The following is a 27,777-nucleotide window of genomic DNA, read 5'->3' as shown; positions in this document are numbered from 1 at the left end:
ATACAGAAATAAGGAAGAATGTCAAGAGACATTCAGTATCTCCAGGAAACTTCATTTTATGCCCTCATTTCAAAGAAGATAGAGGGGGATTTGGGGCTTTTTCTTCCCAATCAGTCTTGACAGAGAGCAAGACAACATACAATTCCAACCTCTCCTACTGACTCACCTTTATGTTACCTTCTGCTGAACCTGTAGTAAAAAATTCCTCACAGGGATCCAGAGCCAGAGCCTTAATGGCTGAGTCGTGTGCCTGAAATGTGTGAATTAGCTGTCTCTGCCTGATGTCGAAAATGCAGACACATCCCTTCCTACCTCCAGATATTAGGAGCTGATGTTTTGGCGCATACTGAAGTACCGTGGCACCATGATCATGGCATGTGAAACCTTAAGAAGAAAAACAAGAGCCCTTCAATAAATTTCTAGCTTGGCAATTCTGGTAATATTTCAATGCATATTTAAATAATATATACATATTTTTTATTCTAATTTCTGTGATCATATGATCAAGGTATTAAAAAAGATGCCAAGCAATGACAGAAAAACATATTTTTATCCATAATTTCAATATGAACACACACACACACCCAGAGTTTAAACCTTAAGCCCAAGCTAAGTCATGTTGCCTCATAAGAAGTATGTAGAAGCAAAAGCGCAGAAGTGACCAAGCTTCTCAATGACACATTCAGCCACCTCACCAATAGCCACCAAGGACAAGTATTTATCCTCTCCTAGTTCTTGCCCATACGTACAGCCTCATCATAAGTTCTTCTCCGGTAAGCAGCTGAAACCCAAGTACTCTGGTGTGAAAATGACCAGCTACAAGTTAAGGAGTTAGCCCTCTCAGGATTTTGTGCATGTTAATATAATTAAAGCTATAACCCACTAAGTTTTGAAGTTTTACTAAACTTCAAAAGATGGTAAATAAAAATGGGAAAAATTATAAAGGAATTGTTCTAGTAATGAATCAAAACAAGTCATTCAATTCCGTAAATTCACCTTCTGTGGGCACCTTGAGATCCAGTAGAGAAGCAGCTTGCACTCTGGCCTAGAGCGGGCTAACAACATTGCTGCCTTCCCCAAACTGACTCAGTCCTGGGGCCGTGGGAGCCAATATATCACCCTGAGTGCAGTGGTGACTGACCACAGATCAGAAATACTTGGTTTACTCCTAGAGGAATCTCTGAGGCTTAAGGACAATGGGATGTTGGCCTACGTCTCAAAACCTAAAGCCTGCAATGAAAGATTCAGCCCTGATATGCTGCCAACCCCATGGTGAGTGTTGACCAATTAGTCAACACTCGGCTGCTGCATCAGAGCCAATGACTTTTCAGAGGGGCAAATCCAAGCTCCAGGAGAGCATTCTTGGCTCCAGAGAGGAGCCAGCACACACATAGGCCATTGGCATAGGGCTACACATGAATTCCCCATTGGCACCTGCATGGGAAGGCCTTCGAGAGATCTGATGTTAGTAGCTGGGACTCCTGGCTCGGAAGTGCCTTGCATAGAGGAGGTGCTCAGTACAGGTGTTAGTACAGTAGTAGTAACTTGAGCATTGAAGCAAGTACTGGGTGAATCACACCTACACACCTACTGAAATTTTAAAAAAAAGGCATCCCCAGCTTTCTTTTAGTGTTGTTTTACAACATTTCTCCATGTTTCAAAAGTTCAAATGTATGAAACTGTATCTCATTGTTTTTTCAGAGCTTAAAAAATGATCAAAAGTATAATGATAAAGTAAAATATTACTGACTGTCACTCCCTGTTTATCATGGAAGCACCAAATAAATTTTTGAAAATGTTCTTTCAGCAATTAAAAAAAATAAAATGGGAAATAACTACACTTTTCAAAAATCCACTTCAGCATAGTAAAAAGAGTGACAAATCTTTCTGTAAAAAACATCCACCCAGCGGTAACCCAGACTTATGGGGTGGAGCATGGAGCACTTTCAGCAGCATTAAGTGGGAGAGAGAGCATGTCTTTTAAAGAATGAGTAATATTTAAATGGTACTGTTCATATTTCTAACTCTTATGTATGGTTAGGTTTAACTCTCTAAAATATGATCTCATTTCTATTGAGTTCAATGAACACTTCGCAACCTTCTCCTTACGCAGCCTTGTTAGTAACAGTACTCACCCCACCATATTTTCTGAAAAGAGTACAACTGAAAACCACTCCAGGCTAGTTGGATTTCTATGCCCATATATATTTATCTCAGTGAGAGAGCTGGATATTCTAGTTAACTTTTAGGTTTTTATTCATTCTAAATATTTCTCCATTGTCAACCCATGTAATGAAACACCGCCTAGATTCACGGGTTAAAATAGAGCCAGGAAAGCATTCCTTCAGAGTGTAGGAGAAATCCAAGACCATAACTCACCATGAATGAGGCTGTTTCCAGGTGATATCAAAGTGTCCCAGAGGCATACATTTCTTATAAAGAAACAAAGAACAATAACAAAAATGCCATAAACAATTGTTCTAAGTCATCACTAGGTGCAAATTGCCTTCAAGTCAAATACCTTGTTGAGTCTTATTGTTTTTGTTCACTCACATTTATAAAGCAGTGATTTTCCACCAGAATGAGGTCAGAGGCTGGGACTGGGGCTGTGTCTTTTCTAAGAGTTTAACCTTTTCACACTGCATGCTTCTGTCTCATATGGTCTCTGCCCCATCTCAGCCCCCAGCCCCATCTCTTTCCCACTGCCACTCCAGGGAAGCTGATTTCCCGAGTGGAAAGGACGCTTCTATACCCACAGCGGGAGCCACCGCAGGGAAATGACAGGTGTTACTCATAGGCATGTGTTGTCAATGAAAACAGTGAGAGGTCAAAGAAAATGTCGAGAATGATGGCTACAGACTGTCAAAGCCTTTTTAGTTCTCAAGAACATGACAGTATTAACAGCAATACAAAGAAATGACTGGGTACCTGTAGCATAATAATTACACATGCTTATCGATAAACTAATTTTTGTTTCTCTCTTTGATAAGAAAAACTACTCTAAGAATTATGTAACAAAAAAGTTTTTGTATTTCTGGGGTGGAAAAAGCCTCCTAAATAGAAATCCAAGAACTCCTATCTGCCCAAAAATTGCTTATTTCTTATTTGGCTTCTCTGTCAACGTACCTATTGTCATTGGACTGTCCAGATGTGGCAACTAGACTTGAAGAGGTAATAAATGCAAAGTCACTTGTGGCTTTACTGTGGCACTGCCAATTCTATGGAAAACAAAGTGCAATTGACATTATCTAAAAATCCAATAAAATTTGGTACAGTAAAAACAGTTCTAATAAATACTGTATGCATGAGCTAAGAACAGTTTTTTAAAACAGCCTAGGCTAAAGAATAAGTGATAATGAGAGGATTAGCTGTTATTTGCATATTATTTGGCTAATGCCCAATAATTTTTTAAAACTGGAAAGGGATGGTAAAAACATGGAATTAAAGGCTATATTTTTTAGAATACATAACGAAGGAATAAGATACCAAGCACATGAACTTCATATAACTAAATGGCTTCCCTAAGGGCCCAATCAAACAATTTTAGTGCTAATGATATCAAATATACTTAATGAACTTTAAACAATAATACAAATCATAATAAACAACAATCCATGGAGGAAAACTCTTCCATACCCACCTAGTATTAGACTGCAATGAAGGTCTTAAGTCAAAGTAACTTTGTAACCGTCCCCCTTCCTTTACCAACCCCCCCCCCCCCCCCCCCCGCCCACCCCGGAGCTCCCTGTCCTCACCTCTGGATTGTGAGCTTTAGCACTTACAAAAACAAGATCAAAAATGGTCCTGCAAACAATCCAGAGGCTGTGGCGCACAGCTCCTGAGGACAGCCCAACACTGTGGGAGACCATCTGCTGAGCCAGGCAGAACTTTCATGTTGGATCAGCGGGAGGAGTAGAAATTTAGAGGTGAGGGCTCGCTCAGGAGGAGGATGTCATGGTATTTTAAAATAAAACAGACATTTTTCTGTTTGAAATTATCATAGTATAGACTGGGCTGAAAGTAACGGAGAGATTCAAGATCACTTCCATTTCTGTAAAGACTTATTTTTATAGTCTATAGTGTACAAATTTAAGTGAAATAAGAACATGTGTACAGTCTAGAAAAGAAAAATTTTAAAGTATTTGAGAATCTATCCAAACCCTGGAGGTTCAAGACTTTCTATAAAATCAAAATATATGAAGCCAGAAGTTCCACATAAAATAACATCATCTTCTATCTCTTCCCCTGCCTCACCCCCACAGAGTAAAAATAAGCTTGTCTGTATCACCAAGTGTTTTAATATGATTTGGATTAATGAATAAAGTGACTATTGGGATTGGTTATTTTATAATCTAGTAAACAAAATTCTGGAGAAAACTGAAATAGTCAGCCCTACATATCTGTATATGAAAAAAAAATAATTTTTTTAAGTTACATTGTTGCTGACATGTACATGTAGTTAGGTCAGAGATGGTTGCATCAGTACTGAACGTGTACAGACTTTTCTCTCGTCATTATTCCTAAACAATATAGTACAACTATTTACATAGAGTTTAGATTGTATTAGGTATTATAAGTAATTTAAAGTATACAGCAGTATGTGTGTAGGTTACATGCAAACACACTGCCATTTTACACAAAGGATTTGAACATCCATATTTCCTGGAAACCAATCCCCCACAGATACCAAGGGACAACTGTACATAGAACAGGTCTGATTTGTAATATAGGTGTCTAAAATGAATCACTACAAAATTCTATCATTAAAAATAGTTTTCAAAATGGATAAAAGTGGGGAAAAAAATGTATCCTATGTAGGACTATACACAGGGAAATCTCCTGGAAATTTTCAAATATAATTGGCCCTCTTTAGGCTGTAAAAAACAAGGTTTTTGTTTTTAGGCCACTTCAGTGTAAAACCAGGGCAATAAAGGGTTCTGGGCTGTGGCTACTGCACAGAGCTGCCCCTTCCCCACCTGACCCACCAGTGAGATTCACTGTCTGAAACAGACACTTCATGAGCACGTGGCTTCTACACGCTCCGGGAGTGCTGAGTGATACTCACCATGTACGGTTTAGGGTTTGCTGCAGTTTGGTTTACTTGCCAGATACTCAGAAAACCCTCTCCATCTGCAACACCGCACTGTAAGAAAGGCCTAACTATTAAACACCGCTTCTTAGTATCCACATGAAAAGTAAAAACATTCATGGAAAGCAGAGTCACTTAGTCCCCTCTTAACTAACATTCTGCCTATCCCTATGTTTCTGTTGTGCAATTCCCAAGGAAGTCCAAATACTGTAAATATCCAGCCACCTATTCAATATTTCCACACGTGTTTTACTGTTTTCTTCCAGTTGCCTGTAATACACTTCATTAAGAAACTAGAAGGTTTCTCTCAGGTGTTTCAATGTGTTGACTGGCACCACCAATACACTCAACAGGGTTCTTTACCCTCACAGAATATTCAGTATCTTTAAGTGGATAATTAATTAATCCGTACAAAATTTTGTGGATTTATGCTTTTAATGGTAGATATAGAGATATATAAACAGACACCAACAAACTACCTGCTCAGCTTAAATACAAGGTCACTGAATTTGCTTTTAGATAGAGTTTTACTAACCTTTTACTCATAAATATCTACAATTATTTTCAGATGAGTTTAGCAGTAAACCCCCCTGCCCTCTCCCCCACCCCCCGCCCCACCCCCCGGCCAAGAACTAACCTTGTTGCCTTGAGAATTGAAATATAATCTGGTAACTCTTGCATTGCCAGCTTGGCGGAAACAGACAAGTTGCTGAGGTCGAGTCCATTCAAACATTCTTACACTACCATCCTGGGCACCTGTAAGATCTGAAACACAAGAGGCAAAGCAGGAAATAAGAAATAAAGCTACAGAAAGAGTCCCAATATTTTCCATTCTATAAATCAACTTCAAAATGATAGGGACCTTTTACAGTCCTCGGATCATAAAAGACTTACAGTATTGATGAACTGGGTGTGAAGTCATTCTCTTAACATTATGTAGATTCCTCTTCATAAGCTTTAAAAGAAGATAATAAAAAATGAATTCATTTTGTGCATAACTGAAGAGGTGAGGAGGGATATGATTCAGGCCAACTCTAACTCTGATAAATTTATTCTTTTACAACTGGCTAATTATGGAAATAAGCCCTGTTGTGGATTTTCTGAACCACTTAACATATGAGACTTGTCTGCACAACTTGCAGAAGCAGTCACTTACTGGCAGAGCCCTGGCCTGTGTGGGCTGGGAAGACACCAAGCAGCTTCCTCTAGTGATAAAGGGAAGTCTCCTCCAAGTGCCCCTCCCGGAGGATGTCAGGAGTGTCTCCAGAGTCTTCAGGGTAGAACTACAGTGACTAGCCATGTTACTGATGCACTTTTCACACACTTAGAGTAGGTATGAATTCCTCTTTAACTCCACTTTACCACTTTGTGCCTCTCAGTTTGCTCATCTATAAAATGATAGCGGGGGATAATAATAGCACCTACCACTTAAGGTTGTTGTGAGAAAAAGCATGCACCTGCCTCAGAAACTCACAGTATGTTAGCTATTATTATGATGATCTACTAACTAGTCATTGCTCCTAACCTTCAGGATCATTCCCAGGTCAAAGTGATTGCAACTTATTTTGAGGGAGTCCATATCCAGAAACCACACCTAATAGTAAACTACATACCACACTGGCTCCAGTGCTAGTCTGCCCACTGCCCAGCCATGGCAGAGATGAAGGCGGATGCACCTGATTTGCTGAGTAGGATGATGCGCTGGGTTGATAAAGAGTTGTAGTGGAACCACGATAATCAATATCATCTGAACTGTGAAAAACATTTACGTGTTACTGTGAAAATTCCATTTTCTCTTTATACATATTCCAATTACAGAGCTTTTTGTGTATACACAGGACTTTTTTTTTATTTTTTTAAAATGAATAAATATCCATGAGAAAAACTTAGCTCCATGTCCTAATCGTAACCAATTTTCCTACTGATTAACTTTTTCCCTGCAGACAAAATATAAATTTAGTCAAGTGTTGTTCAGTGGTAATTCTATTGCTGCACAAGTAGAATGTTTGTTATCAAGCATTTAACAGAGATTTTTTAAAATCAAATATAGAGAAAGGTTCTATGTTCTCAAGTACAGATATCTCATGTATCAAATTCATACATTTTAAAGAAATTTGAGTTTAAAGATTTCTTAAAGTTAAGGTACCAATTATCACATAAAAATGTTAAAGTAATTTTTATGATGGACTGTATCATATTATATGGTTATATCTACCCTGAAGTGCAATATTGAAATCTAGTCATATTATATACTGACAAAACAGAAAACACAAAGAACAAGGACGTTATCGTGGCGCTGTTCCCAAGCATGTACAAATTTCAAGAGTCTGGAGAAAAGCAGAGGAAGGGCAAACGTGGAGGAGAAACCTCAAACAGGAAAGTGCTACAGAACACTTGGTAAATGTCCATAGCTTTATTGAAAAGCAAAGTCGTCTACATTTTCATCTGTAAAAAATGTATGCTTATAAGGGGATAAGAAGAAACATTGGAAATCATTCAGTAAATGTGATTCTCAATCATATAATGAATGAATACATTTGTGTATAACGCTTTTTGCTTTAATTATCCAGGCGAGCTGAATTTACTGAATATTGTATAATTCCTGACATTTCTTTGTAGTTAAATGTCAAAGTGGCATCTGTCAGCGTTAGACTTTGGTGTTGGGGATTATTCTGACTCAAACACCATGAACAGTTCAGGGACTAATGGAACAGGTGTGAGTAATTTGCTCATTGCTGTAAGTAGTGCCTTTTATTGGGTAGGAGAACCAATTTGTTTGTCTCCTACCCAAATGAAGGGAGATAGATACAAATATACTTTTCAAGGTAATTCAAATTGTGTGCATAACCATTTAACCTTCTGAAGAAAACTACATTTAAAATTGACTATATAAGACAATCGAACCTTTTGGATTCTCTGTCATATTCTTCTCCAATCCACATGTATGACTGACAGGCCAGTAGAGAAGTAACATCAAGTTCTTGTACATCATGTGTTGAAGCCAAAACAATTTCATTACAGTTTGCCTGTAAAGCAAATGTGGAGTCAATAATTTAAGCAATTTCACTAAAAAGAAGTACATTCTTGCCCTGACTAGTGTGGTTCGGTTGGGCGTCATCCTGCAAAGTGAAAGTTCACCAGTTTGATTCCCAGTGAGGGCGCATGCCTGGGCTGCAAGTTCAGTCCCCAGTTGCGGTGTGTATCAAGAGGCAACCATTGATGTTTCTCACATCCAAGTTTTTCTCCCTTTCTCCTTCCCTTCCCCTCTCGCTAAAAATAAATAAATATTTTTAAAAAGTACATTCTTTATAATGACTATAGCTTTTTTACCTTGTTAATGGAAAATGCCATAATCATATCTGATTCCTTATGAATGATTTTTGCCTTTCCACCTGGATAGCCCAGATCGGCTTCAACCTACAAAAGAGTCAGCGATGTCAGTTATTGCAGCATAGCTCCCTGTAGAGATCTGCACACCCCACAACATCAAAGGGAGGATAAGAAGAAAATGTAGCAGCAGCAAGTAATAAGGTACCAGTAATTTCAGCGTGTTGAAAATTAGATTTGGAATTAGCTTGAATTTTCTGATGCCCTTTTATCACCCCAATTATAAATATTTCCATTCTGATTCTAGGATACAAATTAACTGTCATAAAAGAGAGCCAGCAGAGTTTTCACTAGTATTTATGACAGTAGTATGTCTCTTACCTCTTCCAAAAGAGTGCAAAGATACTACAATAAGAATGTGTATACATAAGAGGCATGAGTAAAGGAAAATGGACACAGAAAGACAAAGGAGTCACATACAAAGTGAAACATTTTCAAGTAAGGGTGATGAGACAGGTATAAGAAGTTAGAAAGAAAAACAGAAAGGAATGAAGGAGATTGATGAGAGGTGCAGTAGCTTAGGGTCAAAGGTGACAGGAAGGAAAGAAGAGGCAGAATCAAGAAGAAAGATAAACAATCATGTTTAAGAAGAGATTGGAAAATGTAACTGAAGTGGAGATGGAACAGAAAGTAAGGAAGAGAAGCACCAATGGCAGGAAGAGCCAGCCAGCCATAGTGCAGCATCCGCTACCATCTGTCACTGAGGTATAAGGGCGCAATGAGTACTCGGACTGATTAGCCGGTTGTGCAAGTCATGGTTAGTATTAGAGATGAGGTGTTAGCTCCTTGAACTTTAAAGAATGAGCTAAATACAAGAGCTTGGAATACTACCTTGGTATGACCATCTTCTGCTACGTAGTTTTGTTTGACCTGCTCCACATGTTCTTCTACAGACTAATAACACCACACCGCCACAAACACAAAACACACGCATGAAACAAAATTATAAAGAGAATAAAAAATTTCAAACTGAAATGGTCACTCCATCACTTAATGATGGTAAAAATGAAATTTGCAAGGTTTTTTTAAAAGCAAAAAATCATGAAAGAAATTAAACTGAGTAAAATGTGACATCATCATATACACAACACAAAGCAAACCAAACCAGGCAAAATTAATGTGACTATTACATATATAAAAGGCATTTCAAAATAAAAATTAGTTATCTGTGTATCAGTTATATAACTTAAAGTTCTAACTTAAACTATAATCTCTAAAAATAAGACCTACTTGTACAAGCAGCTGTACGCTATAATACACATTTTCCTAGCCTGTAGGGGCTTCTTTCAAATACAAATTAAAACTATTTATTTCTAAACACAGATTGAAAGTACTGATTATTATTTCACCCTTACTCATAAGGGATATATCCCTGAAAATAAATTCAGGGAGTAGAATTCACTTCGACCATTTACTTAATAATATGATTTTTCTCCTTTTAGGTAAATAAATGTTTGATAAATGAGGCATGGGAAAGAACAAATAACTTGCTCCTGGTTGACGACAGGGCCATGAGGAAGGGCTACAATCGGAAGCAATACTTCTGGCTTCGCCGTGGAAACCCCTGAAGCTTTGATCAGAGCAATACACTGTCTCAAATACCTCCTGAAGTGACTGCTTCACTTACAGCCAAAAGGACCCAATTCTCTGACCCTGCCGTCAGGACTGCGCTGCAGCTCCTGCAGCTCCTGCAGCTGACAGTGAAAAAATGGTGACATGTGCAGAGGACACAGTGCTGAACAACTTACTTGTCTGTAATGAAGCGCCTGAGTTTGCCACATTTGTCAATTTCACAAAAACCTATTTTGTGGAAGATTCTTCTTTAATATAGTCAATGAGTAAAACTTCCGTATGAGTACATCTAAAATTTCAGCATTTCTCAGAAGAATTTTCTTTTTAAGTCTTTTTTCCCTAATTAGGAAATACACTAGCACTTGTAGGATTAGTCTGTCTATTTTACTAATTAATTCACTGAATTTACCATAATCCTATCAAATGATTTAAGAAAATTCTCTTTGTAGATGGGTAGTTTTAATAATGTTGCACATTTCTGAACTTAGTGATCAGTTTATATTTTGTCTTAACAGCTTTAACATTTTTTTCCCTAATGAAGACAACTTTTCAGCCCATCTATGCTATTCAATACAGTGGCCATATGTGGCTACTGAAACTTAAACAAAATTAAAAACTCAGCCCTTCAGTAACACGATCCACACTTCAGCTGCTCAATAACCATAGGTGGCTGGTGATTACCGTATGGTACAGAACAGACATAAATGTCCATTATCACAGGAAGTTCTATTCAACAGCACTGGACAGGATTTCATTCAACAATTTAAAATTCAAAATGTATATAAGGATACATGATAAAAATTCTTCCTCCCATCCAAAATCCCAACTATGTACTTCCCTTCCCTAGAGCCAACCAATGCTGATACAGCATTTTAAGAAATGTTCTATTTATCTCTGACCTGCCTCCCTGTTCATGGAGACTCTAGGCTAGTAGGAACATATGTAGAAAAATAGGTTGGCTGCTGATCCCAAGAGCACGGAGACCGAAGAGGCATAAAGAAGGGGCGATAAGGGGCAGAAAGAGGGAGGGGCTTAGTTAAGGAAGAGGGAAACCCGAGAGGTGAGATTAGAACCTAAAGAGCAAGACAGAAGTCTAAGGGTCCAAACAACCCAAACACCTGGATTCTCACAGTACCCTGAGGCTCTGACAATCCAACCCAACCAAATTGCTAGAAACCTTATGAGTAATTAAAGCATATTTTCAATAGGTCATTATGTTTAGTGAAGAACTAAATATACAGAAAATTAATCCTTCAATCAACTGGCATCCTGTGAATAGGAGAGCTCTAATTAAACAACTATCTTTTATTTTATATCTATTTCTTAGATTTCTGTATCTTATGGCATTTGGACTCAGCATCACTACTGGAAACAGTGTAAACAGTGGATTAAATGAAAGAGGAAATTAATTTAGTTCTGTGATTCCTCTAACAAATCCTACATCAATAATATCAATTCTACCCATGCTTTTTGGTATCAAAAAAAGCTTATAAGACTCAAGAATCTCTATAGTTCAATCCCCTTATTCCTCATTTAAGTATGTAGTTTGAATCCACAGAGAAAACAAAAACTTTTCACAAGGGCTGACCACAACTACCACCTAGGTAAGTGGGTAACTAGGGCAAAGAATGAGTTCAGTAGAGTCTGCTGCTTTCAGTATGGGGAAAACTGAGAAGCAGTTCTCTATTTTACATTAGGAAACTGAATCATGTAGACGGTCCCTCTCAGTTTTCACTTTCCTAAGTGAAATATAATTCATTTTTTTCTCATAAATTTTGTTCACCAAATCTTCACTCACATCTGACACTCTGCTCTGAGAACATGCTCCAAACTGTCCTTTACCTCATTAAATAGCCAAATAAACTTAAATGCTCATATAAAAGATCTATGTACCCTTCCTTTTATAATACAAGGAAGAGATCATTTTCAGTTCTACCATGCCAGTCTCCCAAATTCCTGCCTCTTCTTAAATCTAGAATGGCATAACATTGCTAGTTTATATTTAGGTTAAAAATCAGCATGCAGTGCAGAGCCTCTGACTCACTTTGTAAAAGCAATCTTCCTTCATCCTGAATTTGGTATTTCTGTAGTTTATTCTCTCACAAAATTATCCTGAATTTGTTGCTTCTGAAGTTTATCCTGTTCATTTCTAAATGCTAAATAAAGAAAATGCTTTCCCACAGCTATCTTGTATTTTCAGTAAGTGATATTCAGAGAATCATGATACAGAGTACACTCATTTATGTATCAAATTCCCCACACCACCCATCACAAGGTTTATTACATGTAAAAGCCCAATGGCAAATATTATAAAGGCAGTACCAACTTTCACTTGAGTATACACAATTTATCAAGGGACCTATGTCATTTCATTGTTATGAAATGAAAATGATAAGTTTTTACTTTAAAAAAATTTATTGTAGTTTGGTAAACTATTACCTATGATGTATGAAAGATAAGTTCCAAACAAAAAAAGTAAACTTCAAAATAAATCAAGCATGGACTTCATTAGAAATGTTAAAGAAAACTGAACAAAAATTACAACAGAAAGTTTTTTTTCAAAATACCTCACTCTGCTTTCTTTTCTTAGTGAAAATATATCTAATAAATGTCTCTTGAAGGATTTCTTGTTTAACAAGGAAATGCCAAAGTCGTTTGACTGGAAGTGCAGAGGAATCCCGGGATCTATTAAAACAATCAACATATCACACTCTTTTAGTCTACAGAAAATGTGTTTCATATTTGCAGACACTTTTTTTTTTGTAAACCTCCATTATCTATGGCAAAGAAGATACAGCATTGAGCCTAACAAAATTTTACAATTTATTTCATTTTTAATTTTTAGTTCTTCTAAAAATCTAGCAATTAATTCTCTAATTTCAGGTTCTGTAAGCAGATTGAGCTGAGAGTCAAATGACTCTCTTATTATTCGCTTTTTAAATTATAGTTTAGGTTGGTTCTGTTGGTTAAAGCATACCACCAATGAAGATAAGTGATATATTTAATTTCTAACATCCTAACAAGCTAAAACTCCCTGCTCTTCAAGCTTATAAGCAATACTCTTTTGAATCATGGCCAGCTGTTTCAAGGAAAAAAAGCATGCCATTTATCAAAAGGAGCCCAGATGAACATTTCATCAATCAAAACATCAATGAAAAATAATGTTTACTGTTAGATTGCTGAAAAAAGGTCGGTAGCACCTGTGTGCATATATAGATTATCTCAAAGAATTTCTGTAAAAGCTCTTAAAATGAAAAATAATAATAACAAATGTTTTTCCCTGAATATAAAGGTACTGTCTACTGAATTATACTGGTAATACTGGGAAAAATAATTTTCTAACAAGATGTCTTATATTAGCATATAGTGATAAAAATAGGACTGCAGATTCAAAGTTTTGAATATTTTGAAGGCTACTGGCATATTTTGCTAAACTGTGTTCCAGAAAGATTAAACCAAGCTATACTCTCTTCAGCATTAAAAAAGCATTCTTACTTGAAAGGAGTGTTTTCTGGTTCTTGCATAGCTTTATTTCGTAGAATAGCTGGTCCAGCTCCTACAGAAAGGTCTGTTGGATATGTGTTGATATAGTTAGGAGGTGGACCTTCAAATTGATTCATTTTCTCTTGCAAGATGTGTTCCCAATTCTCCAAGTTTTTAATCACAGCAATACCTAATGGTGATGTTACAGGCAACTCTAAGAAGTAACAGAATATGTCATTTTATTTTGATGAAAAATGTTGATTCATCCCACGTATTTATCTGAATTTATAGCCAAAACTTCTAAAAATACAATAAATTTGAAAATGTTAATCTAATGCCATTTGGATTCTTAATGCTTTCAACAAAGAAGAAAGCCAGCTCTGTAAAATCAGCTGAGAAACTATCTAGATTCTCCAGTCTGATTTTTTGCTTTATCTTTCAGCTTTCTAGGAAGACAGTAATTCTTGCTATGTATTTAAAAACACAGACTGGAGCCTAAAATAAACAAGACCTCTTAAATCTCCAATGCAGTAATTTCTTTTTTAGCACCAAAGGCTCTTCCATAAGGATTTTGTAAAGAAAAATTGATGGTAATTTATTATATTTATTAACATTAATTTTCAAATTCCAAACTTACCAGAAAATTCTAGTCCCGCAATGGGGAAAAAGTTCTTGACATTGTGAAGTGTCAGCTTAACCATTGCCAAATGCAGAAGAGCCCAGCTGTTCAAAAGGGACAAAAAAAAAAATTCTCCTTAATTGAAAATAAAATCATGAGTGAAGTATAGGAATGATCCCTGTTGATTGTTTAGCCCAATCTGCCTGCACAGAAAAAAAGCTGTTCTTTTATAACAACTCACTATTTTAAAAAGGCACCTTTTTAGTCTTTGAAAATAAAAGATATACAACAATACATTTTGCAATATATGGAAATTACCTGATGAAAAAAGATTTACCACAGCCACATGGAAATTATATACGAAGTTTTAATAACACAACAACAAATTACATATTTTTCCCTCACTAAAAATGTTGTGTTTGTACTCTGTATATAAGCTAGTCTTTGAATCTGGATGTGAAAGAAATACTGTACTTTCTGGAAATTTACCTGAAAAGGTACAAAATTCCTAACCTGAAACCTAAGTCAGTTCTTGGTTTCACAAGTCTGTGATAATGTTACTTAAAATTAGTAATATAAGGATTTTCTACAAAAGACAAAAAGGAAAAGAAAAAAGCCTTATTTACCTATAGGAATTTGGATCTTGGTGCTCCTGAATTTGTGTGTCTGAAAAAAAAGCATCATCTTCTTCTTCATCACTATGAATGCTTTCATCAGAATCATATATAACACCACTATCAGACAAAGGGAGAAATGGCTGCAATAAAAGGTAAAGTTATTTTTAAATATATACTTGGGTTGTTTTTTCCCTAACTTATCATTGGGAGGAGGCAGAATGGGAGATGTATTCCCTCTTATACACTCACAGCAAGGTGACAACAGTGTTAACACTTATGAAGAGGGAAATGTTAACAGGTGATGAGCTCAAAAACACAAAGCGCTGAAAAGTAAGAGATGCACCCAAATTCTGACACTAAATGGAACTACAATGGCTCTAGTCTCCATCAATTCTGCTCCCCAGAAGCATTTCCTCTGCTTAGAGGAACAGAGATGTGTCGCGGGCCACGCCTGATGATGCAATAGGTGAAATGCCTGGTGTCTCTGGCTCCATCTTGTTTGGGCCTGCCCTGCTGTGGCCTTCCAGCTGAGAGCTCCTGCTTTAGACTGGCTAACTGTCAGAGGAATTCTGCTTGGGGCTTGAGACTTTACAAAAACAATCCCTCCCATGTTCCTTTTCCCCGGCGTAAAAGAAGCGTAAGCTCTGTACTCTCTTAAAATGGAATTGGAGGATCAGGGCTCCCATCTTCTCAGCTGACACCTTCTCAATCAATAAATTTTTCCTTATTCTAATCTCTGATGTTTTGAATTTTGCCTTTCCGAAGTGTCACACTTTGGACTGGTAACAATAAACCCCCAAATTTCTGCTCTAATTCCATGCTGACCAAGGGAACTATGGTAATGAGATGAAGGGAATCTAGGTGGAAGAACCAAGTATTCCAGACACTAGAAAATGATGATGCCAGCTACATGTTAATAAACTGACTTCACATTTATACCAAAATCCCATATAATTTTAATCTGTCTCATCCATATCAAGTGTCTACCCATCATCAGGTATCTGATCATTCTTGAATTGACTATTCAGTTTCTGGACTTGAGAGATTAAATGTCTAAATTATAGTGATTCGGGCCAGAAGCTGCCCCATCATACCTATGTGATGCATGTACAGAGTTAATGAAACAGACTCACTTAAAACCTGTGTTCCTCACACACCTTACCTTTGCAACAAAATAATCCCACATACTAAGTTCAGGAGGAATAAATTTTTCTTTGTAAGATGGTCTTTCTGCAGGCACTGGTGGTGGGGTAGCATCTTTTACAGGTCTTCCAGGGACCAGCATTCGCATGTTAAATCTCCTCCGGTGTTTATCTATGTCTTCAGAAGGAACAGGAGGTGCTGAATAAAAAGAAAAGAAAAAAAATAAGCATTTATTTTCCAGTATTAATTCAATGAGTTAACCTTTCTTTTCACTCCACTTTTACCATGTTTTAGTTCAGACTAAATTACTTACTTGCATCTAGAGTTTAGTGCTTCTAAATTCTAGTTACTGCATCAGTATTCCAGCCATCCTGGCAGAGATGAGGATAGATCGTAAAAGGCTATCCTTGCCTGAAACAGCCTGTGTGCTGTATAGAATAAGGATTAAAGTAGTTCTAGGTATAATGTACTAAATAAATGGTATATTCAGTAAGTCATAAGGAGAGTACTTGACTGATTATTTCTGGCTATGTTGCTCAAGATCCACTGAATTTATAGGATGTAAAGCATGCCTTAAAAAAAGAGCCAGGGCCCAGGTGAAAAGATAAAAGAGACAACAGAAATAAGTGATCAAAAGTTTGGGTAAATAAGGAGAAAACTACTTTTGCCAGATAGGAATCAGGGAGGGCAATAACAACAGTGTAGAGTTAAGCCAGGACCAGCTTGTGGGTATGAGGCTCAAAGCTTATCCTAAAAGCTTATCAAGACATTCTCACAAAAATTGTCTTGAGCTAGTCACACGATGAGACGTGGTTTACTTGATCAATTAGAGAGGAGTATGGACAGATGACATGAGAAGGGCCTGAACTAGTATTGTGGGTGGTAAAGATTGTGAGAAACTGCTCAATACAAGGAATATGTAAGAAAAAGATCAAAAGGATTCAGGAACTTATTGGATATGGGAGAGCCAGAAAGGAGTCAACCCCACTCCAATTCTAAAGCTCCACACCACAGAAAATGACAATTCTATCTCAACTCCTCCTTCTCCCATGCCCCACACAATCCATCAACAATCAGCAGTAACTTCACATTATATCCAAATATGACCACTTTTCACTTAACGCCCTAAGCTAAATCTCCTTTAATTTTTTTCCAATTGAGGTAAAATTTACATAAAATTAACCATTTTTAAATGTATTCAGTGGCATTTAGTACATTCACATTGTTACGCAACCACCATCTCTATCTAATCCCAAAGCATTCTTATCACCCCAAATAAAAACCCCATACCCATTAGGCATTCATTCTCCATTCCTCCGTCTCTCTAGCCCATGGCAGCCGCTAATCTGCTTTCTGTCTCTATAGACTACCTGTTCTGAATCTTTCATATAAATAGAATCATACAGTATGTGACTTCTGTGTCTGGCTTCTTCCACTTAGCATAATATTTTTGAGATCCATGCTGGCTGCTGCATGTAGTAGTACTTCATTCCTTTTCATGGCTGAGTAACACTCCATTATATGTGCATACCACATTTTGTTTATTTTTTTAAACCCACTCACTTAGCAACTGACATTTGTTAATTCCAGTTTGGAGCTATTACAAATAAAGCTGTATAAAGATTCACTTACAAAACTTTGTGTGAACCTATGGTTCCATTTCTTCTACATAAATAATTAGATTTGAAATTGTTTGAACACAGGGTAAGGGGTCACAAATTTATAAACAACTTTTAGCCTTGGACAGGTTGTGCAGTTGGTTGGTGCATCATCCCGTACACCAAAAGGCTGAGGGTTTGATTCCCGGTCAGGGCACCTAGGTTGTGGGTTCAATCTCCCCTGTCATGGCATGTACAAGAGGCAACTGACCAATGTTTCTCTCTTTCTTTTTCTCCATTCCTCTCTAAAATCAATAAACATATCCCTAGGTAAGGATTAAAAAAACCTCTCAAATAGTTTTCGAAAGTGGTTGTACATTTTACATCCTCACCAATAATATGGAAGTTCCAGTTGCTAAACATCTTTGCCAACATTTGTAATTACCAGCCTTTTTTCCAGTTTTACTGAGAAACAATTGGCATGACTCATTGTCTAAGTTTAAGGTATACAGCATAATGATCTGACTTACATACATTGTGAAGTAATAAAATTCATTCATTCTTGGTTATCTGTTTTTTGAAATCCTTACCCAAGGATATATTGTATTATTGATTTTGGGGAGGAAGGAGGGAGAGGGGAAGAGAGAAACAGTGATTGGTTACCTCCCATATGTGCCCCAACCAGGGAATGAACCTGAAACCTAGGTATGTGCCCTGACCAGGAACTGAACCCACAGCCTCTTAGTGCTGCTCCAACCAACTGAGCCATCTGGCCAGGCCCGCAATTACCTTTTAAGTGGAGAATAACAATAGCCTCCCATCCTGCACCCTACCTTTATTCTTGTTGTACAGTCTACTCTCCACACAGCAGCTAGAGTGGGACAAACCTAAATCAGACTATGTCACCTCCATGCTTAAAAAGCTCCAGTAGTTTCCTATCTTTCTTTAGAAGAACTAAAGTCCATACCATGATCCATGAAACCCTAAGTTACCCTTGCCCCCAGCTACTTATCTTACTTCATCCCTGGACACCCTCCCCCTGACCCCATGAAAGCCATTCTGGCCCCCTTTGTAGTTCCTAGAAAAGGCCAAATTCAGTCCTACCTCTAGACCTTCGCCCCCATTACTCCATCTGCCTGCGATGCTCTGTATGGTGTGATCACAACTTCCCTAAGGCTCTGCTCCCTAATCAGGAATGCGTCTTTTGTCTAACCTAACTGAACTGCCGTTACCTGCTTTCCCTCTCCACTTAACTCTGCTTTATTTTTATCAGAGTTCTAATCATACTTGAAATTTTATTTGTTAATTTTACCTCCACTAGAGGTAAGCTTCATGAAGGGGAAGGATTTGTCTGTTTTGTTCACTTCATATCTCCAAAGCAGATGGTAGGTGTTAAGTGAGTGCAAGTATGAATGCATACTCAGAGATTTTAAGTGTGGATAACCTGATGAATGAATTACCATAAAAAAATAATAGAAAAGTTCAGGAATAGAAGTGATTTGGGGATTTAAAAGAAAACTTTTAAATTTAAAGTGGACTACAACTGGGTAAGAAGAAAGTTTAAGAGTCATCCACCTATAATGGGAGTAGAAGCAACAGGAGTTGGCGAGATCTCCTCCCTTATTTTGCTTTACATAGCAGACTATTCATTTCAATCTACCTGGGCAGTAAGGACACAGGTTAGAACCTGTGCCATTTAAACTTGTGCCACTAATTGTTCAACTGTAATATAACCATTACTAATGATGAATTAAGATGATTTCTGTGTTTCAGCATCAAGAAGGAAAGCTTTCCTATGGCATTAGTCTAATCTCCCATATCCTACCACCTTAAAAAGTGAGATGAAAAATATATTCCAATCTATAAGGGGGAAAACATACAAAAAATAGAATGAATAAACAAGGTGCATGAGTATAACAGCTATCTTGGACATGACCATAAACTTATTCTGAAGCCAGTTGCTGGTATGCTCTACAAAGGTTAAAAGGATTTATTGAAATCTTCTTTCTTAAAAGTAAAGGGATTAAGAAGTACAAATTAGTAGTTACAAAACAGTCATGAGGTTGTAAAGTACAGCATAGGGATATAGTTGATAGTGCTGTAGTAACTATATATGTCAGACTGATTCTAGATTTATCAGGGTGACCATTTTTAAGTTATATAAATGCCTAATCAGTGGACTGTATACCTGAAACTGATAGAAGATTGTACATCAACTATAATAGAAAATTTAAAAATTTTTTAAATCTTTTTTCTCTAATTACAAACTATCCCTTTTCCATGGCCTCCTTTGTTAACATAATCTCCTCACTTATCTTTACCTTTCCTTTACTTCTTTTTTATCCACCTTAAATTTGACCAGGTATCAAAAAATCGTTCAACTGAAATTACTGTAATTTCTTATTTTAACATGAATTTAGTTATTTACTGTCCTAACAAGAGTGATTATACTTTAAGCATCACTGATTTTCAAAATAAAAATTCTTAAAATATTAAAAAATCTTTTCCTTTACCAATGGTAATTATTTACATTTACATACACTAATCTTACCTGAAATATTTTCTGATTGTCTTTGAGGTTTCACAACAAGTTTTACACCCCCTCCAAAAACAGCAGCCCACATTCGATTATTTAATGGGTGGGCTGCAAGTCGGAACAATTCATTGGAGGAATTCGTGGCAAGAGCATGTATCAGTAAACTTAAGTAAACAGCAACAACAGCTTCACACAACAAAATGTTCAATTTTGGCTGGTCTTCATCTTGAGCTGAACACAAGAGATTACTAAGTGAACTCACACCTGTAAGGGTATAAAATACCATAAAAAGTATATCAGCATAAAGATCCAGAAGGGAAAAAAAGTACCAAAATTGCAATTTAACCAAAATTATGTACCTATATAATATGAAAAACATATTTCCATAATTTGAGCAACAAAATAAACATGATAGGGATGGTTTACAACCTACAAAAAAATAAGAATCCATTATTCTATACTGATATAAGAAATGAGCAAATAAATAATTAAAAAGGGGAGAAGGGAAAGCTCTCCCTTACCATACAATTTCAGTATAATTTCAACTAATCAGTAGCAGGAATGATAGAATTAGAAAATCACCATGTAATAACCTCCACTGTAATATCTGATTCAGGAAAGAATCATCACTACATCCTAGAATTTGTGGGTGAAAGTATGATATTTCACACAATCTCAAAGTGTCTATTCAAAAGATACTCAGTGCAAAGGAAAAAAACAGTAACTTTACAAAGGAGAAATCTGGCAGAAGCTACCTTACCAAGAGATCAGTGAACACCACCAGTAATGGGACAAACTGACATCATGAACTCCTTGACATTTTGCACTGAGAAAGGCACAATTTCTCTTTTCTGGTATCGCAACCAAAAATATATAACCTGAATATAATATTAAGAAAACATCAGGAAAAATCCAAATTGAGGGACACTCTGTAAGATAACTGACTAGTTCTCTTCAGAAGTGGCAAAGTCATGAGACAGAAAGAAAGAATGAGGAACTACTCTGTATTAGAGGAAACTCATGAGAAATTACAACTAAATGGTACATGGATATTTAGTGGGATAAATGGTGAAATGTGAGAAAAATCTATAGATTACAGTACTGCATCAATATTAAGATGCTGAAATTTTGGTAACTATGCTAGAGTTAAAAGAGTGTCTGTTTTTAGGAAAGGCTGATACATTTAGATTTGAAAGGGCATCATGTCTGCAACTTCCAAATATTTCAGAAAGAATACATATTTATACACATACAAATTTAGTGAAAGATTAAGAGAGAGAAGCAATGAACGATAAAGTAATATGGCATATGTTAACATCTGGGGATTCTGGATGAAGGTTATAGAGAAATCCTCTGTACTATTTTTTGCAACTTTTTATAAAATCAAATTATTTCAATAAAAGCTAAAAGGAAACAATGTTTCCATAAGCTTATGTATAAATGAATTTTAAATACACACTGAGTTTGTTACTTCTTTTTCCTGTCCCTCTTCACAATGATCATTAACATGTAAACTCAGAGTTACAAAGCAAGTACAGTAAAAATTAAATGACACGGCAGACCAGAAAAGGATATTAAGAGAGTGGGGGAAGTTTGAAATGTGGACAATAAGGGGAAAAAAGCTAACCAGGGGAAAAGCGGGATCAGCAGACAGCAAGACGTATATGCTACAGAATGATCATTCCTATCCTAATATAGAAAATTATACTAGAGAATAATTGTATTCTGTCTAATATATTTGTGAGAATATCTCTGTCATATTGCTCTCTACAACTCTAATTCAGAATTTCTAAGGATGAGGACTTCCAGTCAAGATCGCGGCTTAGGCACACATGGCTCACCTCTTTGACAACCACATCAAAATTACTACTAAAATAACACAAGAAGAACAGAGACAGAATCATGGATACAGAGAGCATTTTGATGGTTGCCAGATGGAAAGGGGTGTTGGGGAATGGATGAGGAGGTGAGGGGATTAAGAAGTGCAAATAGGTAGTTACAGAATAGCCATGGGGATGTAAAGTGCAGTATAGGAAATGGAGTTGCCAAAGAACTTACACCCATGACCCGTGGACATGAACAATGATATGGCGATTGCCCAAGGGAGGGGGCGGTACTGAGTGGACGGCAGCAAAAGGGGGAAAAACTGGGACAACTGTAATACCATCATCAATAAAATATAACTTTAAAAAAAGAACTTCTAAGGATAAGGAAGACAATATGTTCTTATGAAGGAAACCTTGCCCTTTGAAGCCTCAGCTTTGAGTCTTCAGACAATATTACAGTACATATGTACTTAACCTGTGGCAGAAAACATTATCAAAAACAAAAACATTCACCAAATCCACAAAGAACATCATTCAGGAAACCAGTTAGTAGCATTTTAAAAAAGAATTGCTAAATATGTATTAAAAAGAAAACAAATTCTCACCAGGCCACTGAGCAGGAGAAGAATTTGGTGTTGCATGTTCTTCAATGCTTTCTGTCCTTAGTCTTCGACGATCACTTAAAAGAAGTCCTTGATAGGCCATTCCTGTAAACTGATTTCCTTCCGTTTGACTGCTAAAATAAATATAAGGGTTCAGCTGCTTATCATCCTAACAGAGGTAATAAGCAATTGGACTTTATACATATTTATTTTAGATAATTATAATAAAAAAATTCCTAAATCTCAATTCACTGCTCTAGTAAGAATTCATTTTTAGAAATTCTTGACGTTAGTAGCAAATGTTTGATATTTTTATAAAACCAAATACCAAACTACCAAATTTTACTGTTAGGCAAATGACACTTAGTTTTTTAAAACCTTTTCCAGATGTCACTTAATATTTTAATATCTTTTCTTCAGTCATTTTTTTTTTTTAAGTATTTTTTTAAAGTCTGAGGTAAGGAGACTGATGCTGGTCCTAGGATATATTAGAAAGTTTCAGGGTATTGTCCTGTTGCACTTCTCAGCTCTACAAAGTTGTAAAAGTTTAACCCTGAATTAAAATATGAACTAAAATCTGAAGAATATTTTAGAAATACCTAACTCTGAAGCCAAAATGTGCCTAAATAATTATTTTCCTCATCTTTGTAGAGTTGAAGAAAATACAAAAGCAAAAGTAACCCTAACACCCTTGAGAGTTAATCACAGCCTACAGGCAAGGAAATGCACATTAAAAAAAATTTGAGTTCTTATTTGGTACCATTTTTACCAGGGATTCATAACAAGTTGTCTTTGAGCATTAAGATGACCACAGTCAACTAAATAAAAGTGTTTTCCTTATTTACATGTCTAAGACTGTGGAATACTTAGACACGGCCTCATAAGGCTAAAAGCAGAATACGGGACATTTTGAGAAGGTAATTCCTTATGCAATATCAAAATGAGTCTTTCCACAAAAGGCTGCTAAATTTACAAGAAAAAAAGATCTAGACATGTTTAATATAAATTTAATTTTAATTCTATGTATATTATAAATTTTCACTTATTAACATAATTCATTTAAATTTGGGTCATCTTTTTAAGTGATTTCTTACTACCTATACAGCTTAGTCACTAAAATGCAAAGTATACACTTATGAAGGCAATCTGACATTTTAAAAAGTCAAACCATTACTTCAATTTGACATCATTTCCAAAGACTTCTTATATTACATGCAAATGGGTAAGTAAAATTGATTTTAATAATTCAATGTTAGGAATGTACCTTTTCATTTTTCAAAAGTACTTCCTCTTTCAACTTAAAGTCAGTTAAATAAATAGAGGTTAATCCAATGCTAAAAGAAATATTTCCTAAGGAAAAAAATTAGAAAACTTAATTTTAACTTATAAATTGTTTTGGATAGTAAACACTCTTCTTGAAAAATAAGAAGATGGTGATGATAATTTCCATTTATTATCTGTCATTTTCTATGTGTCTCTGTTGTTACTAAATGACAGCTAAATTAAATAAATAATTATTTGTTTTCATTCTCTCTCATCTATTAAAGCAAACATGGCAGTGCTATTTAAGGACTTTTCAGTCCCTAGGAAATAGAACCTTAATATAACTCTGGAATAGTTTAATATTTATGCTGTATTAATACTATTATGGGTGATTTTTTTTTTTACCTGTAGCTATGACTGTCACATAATGCTTGGTAAATTGATGCAGAAAGTGATGCTGCTAATGAATGAAGTGTGTGCACCTAAAATCAAAACAGCCACAATTACATTTTGTACTAACATGTCCACACAATAGTAATACCTTAAATATCAGAAAATACTCAGGAAACTAGCAATAGTATAAGACTAGATTTTCCTATATGAGACTACTAACTGTACTTTAAAACTTCTAAAATAAAACTCATCCAACTTTTATGCATGCTCACAACAAAGCTAATTAATTCAGCTTGCTAGCAATTAGTTTAAAATGCAATATGCAAAAAAATAAAAAATAAAAACAGAGCCAAATAGGTATAGACTTTTCAGAGCTTTTATTTAAACCTGCTTTATGAAGTTCCCCTTGATGAAAATAAAGACTTGAGCTTATCAATATGAATGAATTAAATGTTTAGAAAATATATCAATCACTCTGTGAAATGGCTGATTTTCCAGAAGCAAATAATTTTCTTAGTACTTATGAGGAGTGCATAGTCTCTAAATTTTTAATTTAGAAAGTTTAAAAATTATCAACATAATACAAAAACCACATCCTAAAATGCCATATGGACTGAATCAACATCTTCAGACTCATAAAATCTTACAATTTGAAGGGACATCAGAAAAAGTTTCATACTCTTTGTAAGCATCCAAATTTCCAAAAATTAGAAATGTTTACTTACAATTTATATGCACTTAATACATTTCTGTATGTGTCTGTATTAATCTAAGAAATAATTTAAGCAATCTCTGCTAAAATACTGAAATGGATTAATTCATGCTATGGATTAGAAATCTCTAATAGGTTGCCATGACCAGGAAAATCTTGGGTCCTTCAGGAGAGCATACAACCAAAGATTGAACACACCTTTCAAACAAAAGGAATAAGAAATAAAAATGCTGGGGACATGAAATGACATTGGCCACTGGAACTGGAAAAAGCACAGTACAAATACACTTAGGCTGGCACAGTAAAAGTCTGATCAACTCTCCAAATCCTGCCACGCTCCATCCATTTTTAAGTTTTCAAAACAAAGTATAGGTTTAATTTTGGGTAATAAGACTGCCAAAATTTTGATTACCCCTAATTACTGAACAATAAACACAATCATCAGGGAAATAGTTACAAGGATACTTTCTTTGGGCCTACTTTTGATCAATCATGATTCTCTCAAAGATGGCCTTTTGAACTTGTATTTTTATAATATCTTGGCATAAAGGCAATAGTTGTACATTTCTCAATGGTTCATTTAAGGGAAATGGAGGAGCTAAAGGAATATTAAGTGACAAGAATACTATCTAGAGGATTAATTTTATTATCAAAACAATATTTGCCTCTCTTAAAGGAAGACAACTTTTCCAGAAGAATACTTAATTTTAAATTACATTCATTGGACAAATAGTCTTGAGCTGATGAGAAGTGAGTAGGTAGCACAAAAGAGCACTTTGAAGTATTTCCTCTAAGTTCAAATTGGTAGACAAGTATAACATATTTACCTTTTCAGTGTGTACAAGATCAAATGATCATAAAATTTACATTACCTTCACATCTCCAATATTGGGGTGAGGTGGTGTTTTCATCTGAGCAATAGTATAAAGTATATCATGGATGTGATTATTTAAGTACAGTACAGGATTAGCTATGACTGTTTTTGTTGATGCAATACTTGCTGAAAGCAGAGGTAGGGTAGTAGGTAATGGCAGTGGAGACTGGAGCTGCTTCACGGTAGTTTCCTGTAGGTAAGAGATTTTTTTTTTTCAAAGTTGTTAAATGAAGGAGAAAAAAACAATTAATAGTTATTTGATAAAAATACTGGTGATTGATATTTGAATGTAAGAAGCAGATTCACATACTTACTCCCCCAGTCTACAAAAATTTATTGAGCACCCATTATGTACGAGGTACTATGCTAGATACAGAAGATGAAGATGAGTATGACATAGGTGTCGTCTCAATCTTTTAAGCCTACTCCTAATTCCCAAAACTTAAGTCTAAAAAAGACCCATGTAGATTATATATATATAAATTTGCCTCCTGTAAATAGAGGAGTTGAACATATTAATATTAATTAAAAAAGGAGCTTTATAGCTATAACTGGAAGGGCTACTGAAATAGTTAAAATAACCAAGATTGGAAACAGAACTGAAGGTCGTACCTGCTGTGATTCTTGTAACAGAAATTTGAGTTCCATCCTTACTGAGGCCAGACCACCACCTTGGGCCCCATGAAGGCTACAGTAACTAAGAAACACTCTCAGCAGATCTTGGTTTTTCTGCAACCACAACTTCCGTCTTTCTGCATGCTCTCGTTTAGCCTGCAACCTTCGTCGTTCTATTTGGTGGCGCTCATAGGAATCAATATCTGGTTTATTCATCATTTCTTCCTGATCCAGAAGATCACTCTCTACTTTAGAATAAGTTCTACTGGCATATTCTTTAATAACTGTTTCATGATTACATATCTCATGCAAGGCAGCAATTTCCTTTTCAAGCCAGTTATAAAGTTGAAATCTGAGTTTTCCTCCATCTACTTCATAACCTGTAGCCAATGTTCTCAGTTCAGTCATAAGGATCTTTAAACAAGCTCTGAATTTTAGTTGTTCAGCAATCACATCAACTTCAGTGTTACCTTCAAGACTCTCGTCTTCCTGAGGAGTCAATAACTTACTAGGGTCTGATGCTTTCTGATCTTCTTGTCTATCTTTCCCACTGACATCTGTACTTTTCATTACTAAACCACCTGTATCTTCTTCCTCTTCTAAGGCACTGTCATGATCTTCACCCCAATCAAGATTAAGAGGTTCCTCATCAACTTTTACTACTGGCTGACTCCAATCAAACTGTGATGAAGTTACATTTGACCAATCGACGCCAGAACTGCTACTGCCATCACTCAGAGTTTTTGATTCTGAAGGTACATCACCCATCTTTTTAGAAATGAAGTCAGGTTGATCTTTTTTTGCAGGTAAAGCGGATGATTTGGTAACTTTGGGAATTTTGGAGAGTACCTCCAACGCTAAAACAGGACATCCAACTTTAAAATGAGCATTTGCAGTGGTAAAAAATAATTTTCTTTCTATGAGGTTAATTTTATCGGCAAAGTTTTTTTCAGTTTTAAGACCTAAGGTTGCCAAAGTTCCTTCAGGGGAGGCAAGGTTTCTTCGAATAAGCAAAGGATGAGTTCGAAGGTAGTTGTAGAAACTAAACACCACTGGGTTACAAGATTTGATGATAACTATAGAAATCAAGCAGATACAATCGTAAGGTACTATGTTAATTTGTATTTCTATTAAAAAGAATAAAATATGTCAGCATTTTCTCAAAATAGAGGATACTTAAATATGAACTTAGGATAAGTTATTAAACTATGGTACATCCACATAATCAGTAAAACTACATAGCTGAAACAAAAAGAATTTCCCTATGTGCTGCTATAGAATGATGTCCAGGATATATTAAGTAAAATAGGTTACAAAAAATGATACACTGTAAAGTACTTTTTATCTGAGAAAGTGGAGGGAACATACAAGCACAAACACATGCACACACACTTGTATTTTTAAAATGAAAAAAAAGGCATATAAAAAAATTTTTTTACTTGGTTCCC

At 35.9% G+C, this 27,777-nt stretch overlaps 1 protein-coding gene across 2 annotated transcripts in view; it reads right to left on the bottom strand.

The window, feature by feature from the left end:
- The window catches only part of DMXL2 (Dmx like 2), a 134,525-nt gene that overhangs the window by 1,945 nt on the left and 104,803 nt on the right, over positions 1 to 27,777 (bottom strand). The window contains exons 24-43 of one of the 2 annotated variants that reach the window (XM_054565427.1): positions 26,327 to 27,405; positions 25,713 to 25,904; positions 24,141 to 24,217; positions 22,476 to 22,606; positions 20,060 to 20,308; positions 15,930 to 16,108; positions 14,777 to 14,907; positions 14,169 to 14,254; positions 13,544 to 13,745; positions 12,616 to 12,733; positions 9,308 to 9,370; positions 8,420 to 8,506; positions 7,994 to 8,115; positions 6,703 to 6,841; positions 5,984 to 6,044; positions 5,727 to 5,854; positions 5,066 to 5,143; positions 3,127 to 3,218; positions 2,380 to 2,432; positions 167 to 384 (exon numbers count right to left, since the gene is read on the bottom strand). In XM_054565427.1, coding sequence (XP_054421402.1) covers positions 167 to 384; positions 2,380 to 2,432; positions 3,127 to 3,218; positions 5,066 to 5,143; positions 5,727 to 5,854; positions 5,984 to 6,044; positions 6,703 to 6,841; positions 7,994 to 8,115; positions 8,420 to 8,506; positions 9,308 to 9,370; positions 12,616 to 12,733; positions 13,544 to 13,745; positions 14,169 to 14,254; positions 14,777 to 14,907; positions 15,930 to 16,108; positions 20,060 to 20,308; positions 22,476 to 22,606; positions 24,141 to 24,217; positions 25,713 to 25,904; positions 26,327 to 27,405 — 3,485 coding nt within the window. The remainder of the gene's footprint in view (positions 1 to 166; positions 385 to 2,379; positions 2,433 to 3,126; positions 3,219 to 5,065; positions 5,144 to 5,726; positions 5,855 to 5,983; positions 6,045 to 6,702; positions 6,842 to 7,993; positions 8,116 to 8,419; positions 8,507 to 9,307; positions 9,371 to 12,615; positions 12,734 to 13,543; positions 13,746 to 14,168; positions 14,255 to 14,776; positions 14,908 to 15,929; positions 16,109 to 20,059; positions 20,309 to 22,475; positions 22,607 to 24,140; positions 24,218 to 25,712; positions 25,905 to 26,326; positions 27,406 to 27,777) is intronic. The other variant, XM_054565428.1, reaches the window with a different exon arrangement.

This window comes from Pteronotus mesoamericanus, unplaced genomic scaffold (assembly GCF_021234165.1).
Source record: "Pteronotus mesoamericanus isolate MK-2021 breed Mesoamerican mustached bat unplaced genomic scaffold, CSHL_Meso_final contig_164, whole genome shotgun sequence".
In the NCBI taxonomy this organism is placed as follows: Eukaryota; Metazoa; Chordata; class Mammalia; order Chiroptera; family Mormoopidae; genus Pteronotus; species Pteronotus mesoamericanus.
Note: the sequence above shows the minus strand (reverse complement) of the source record. Positions and strands in the feature narration are given on the sequence as shown.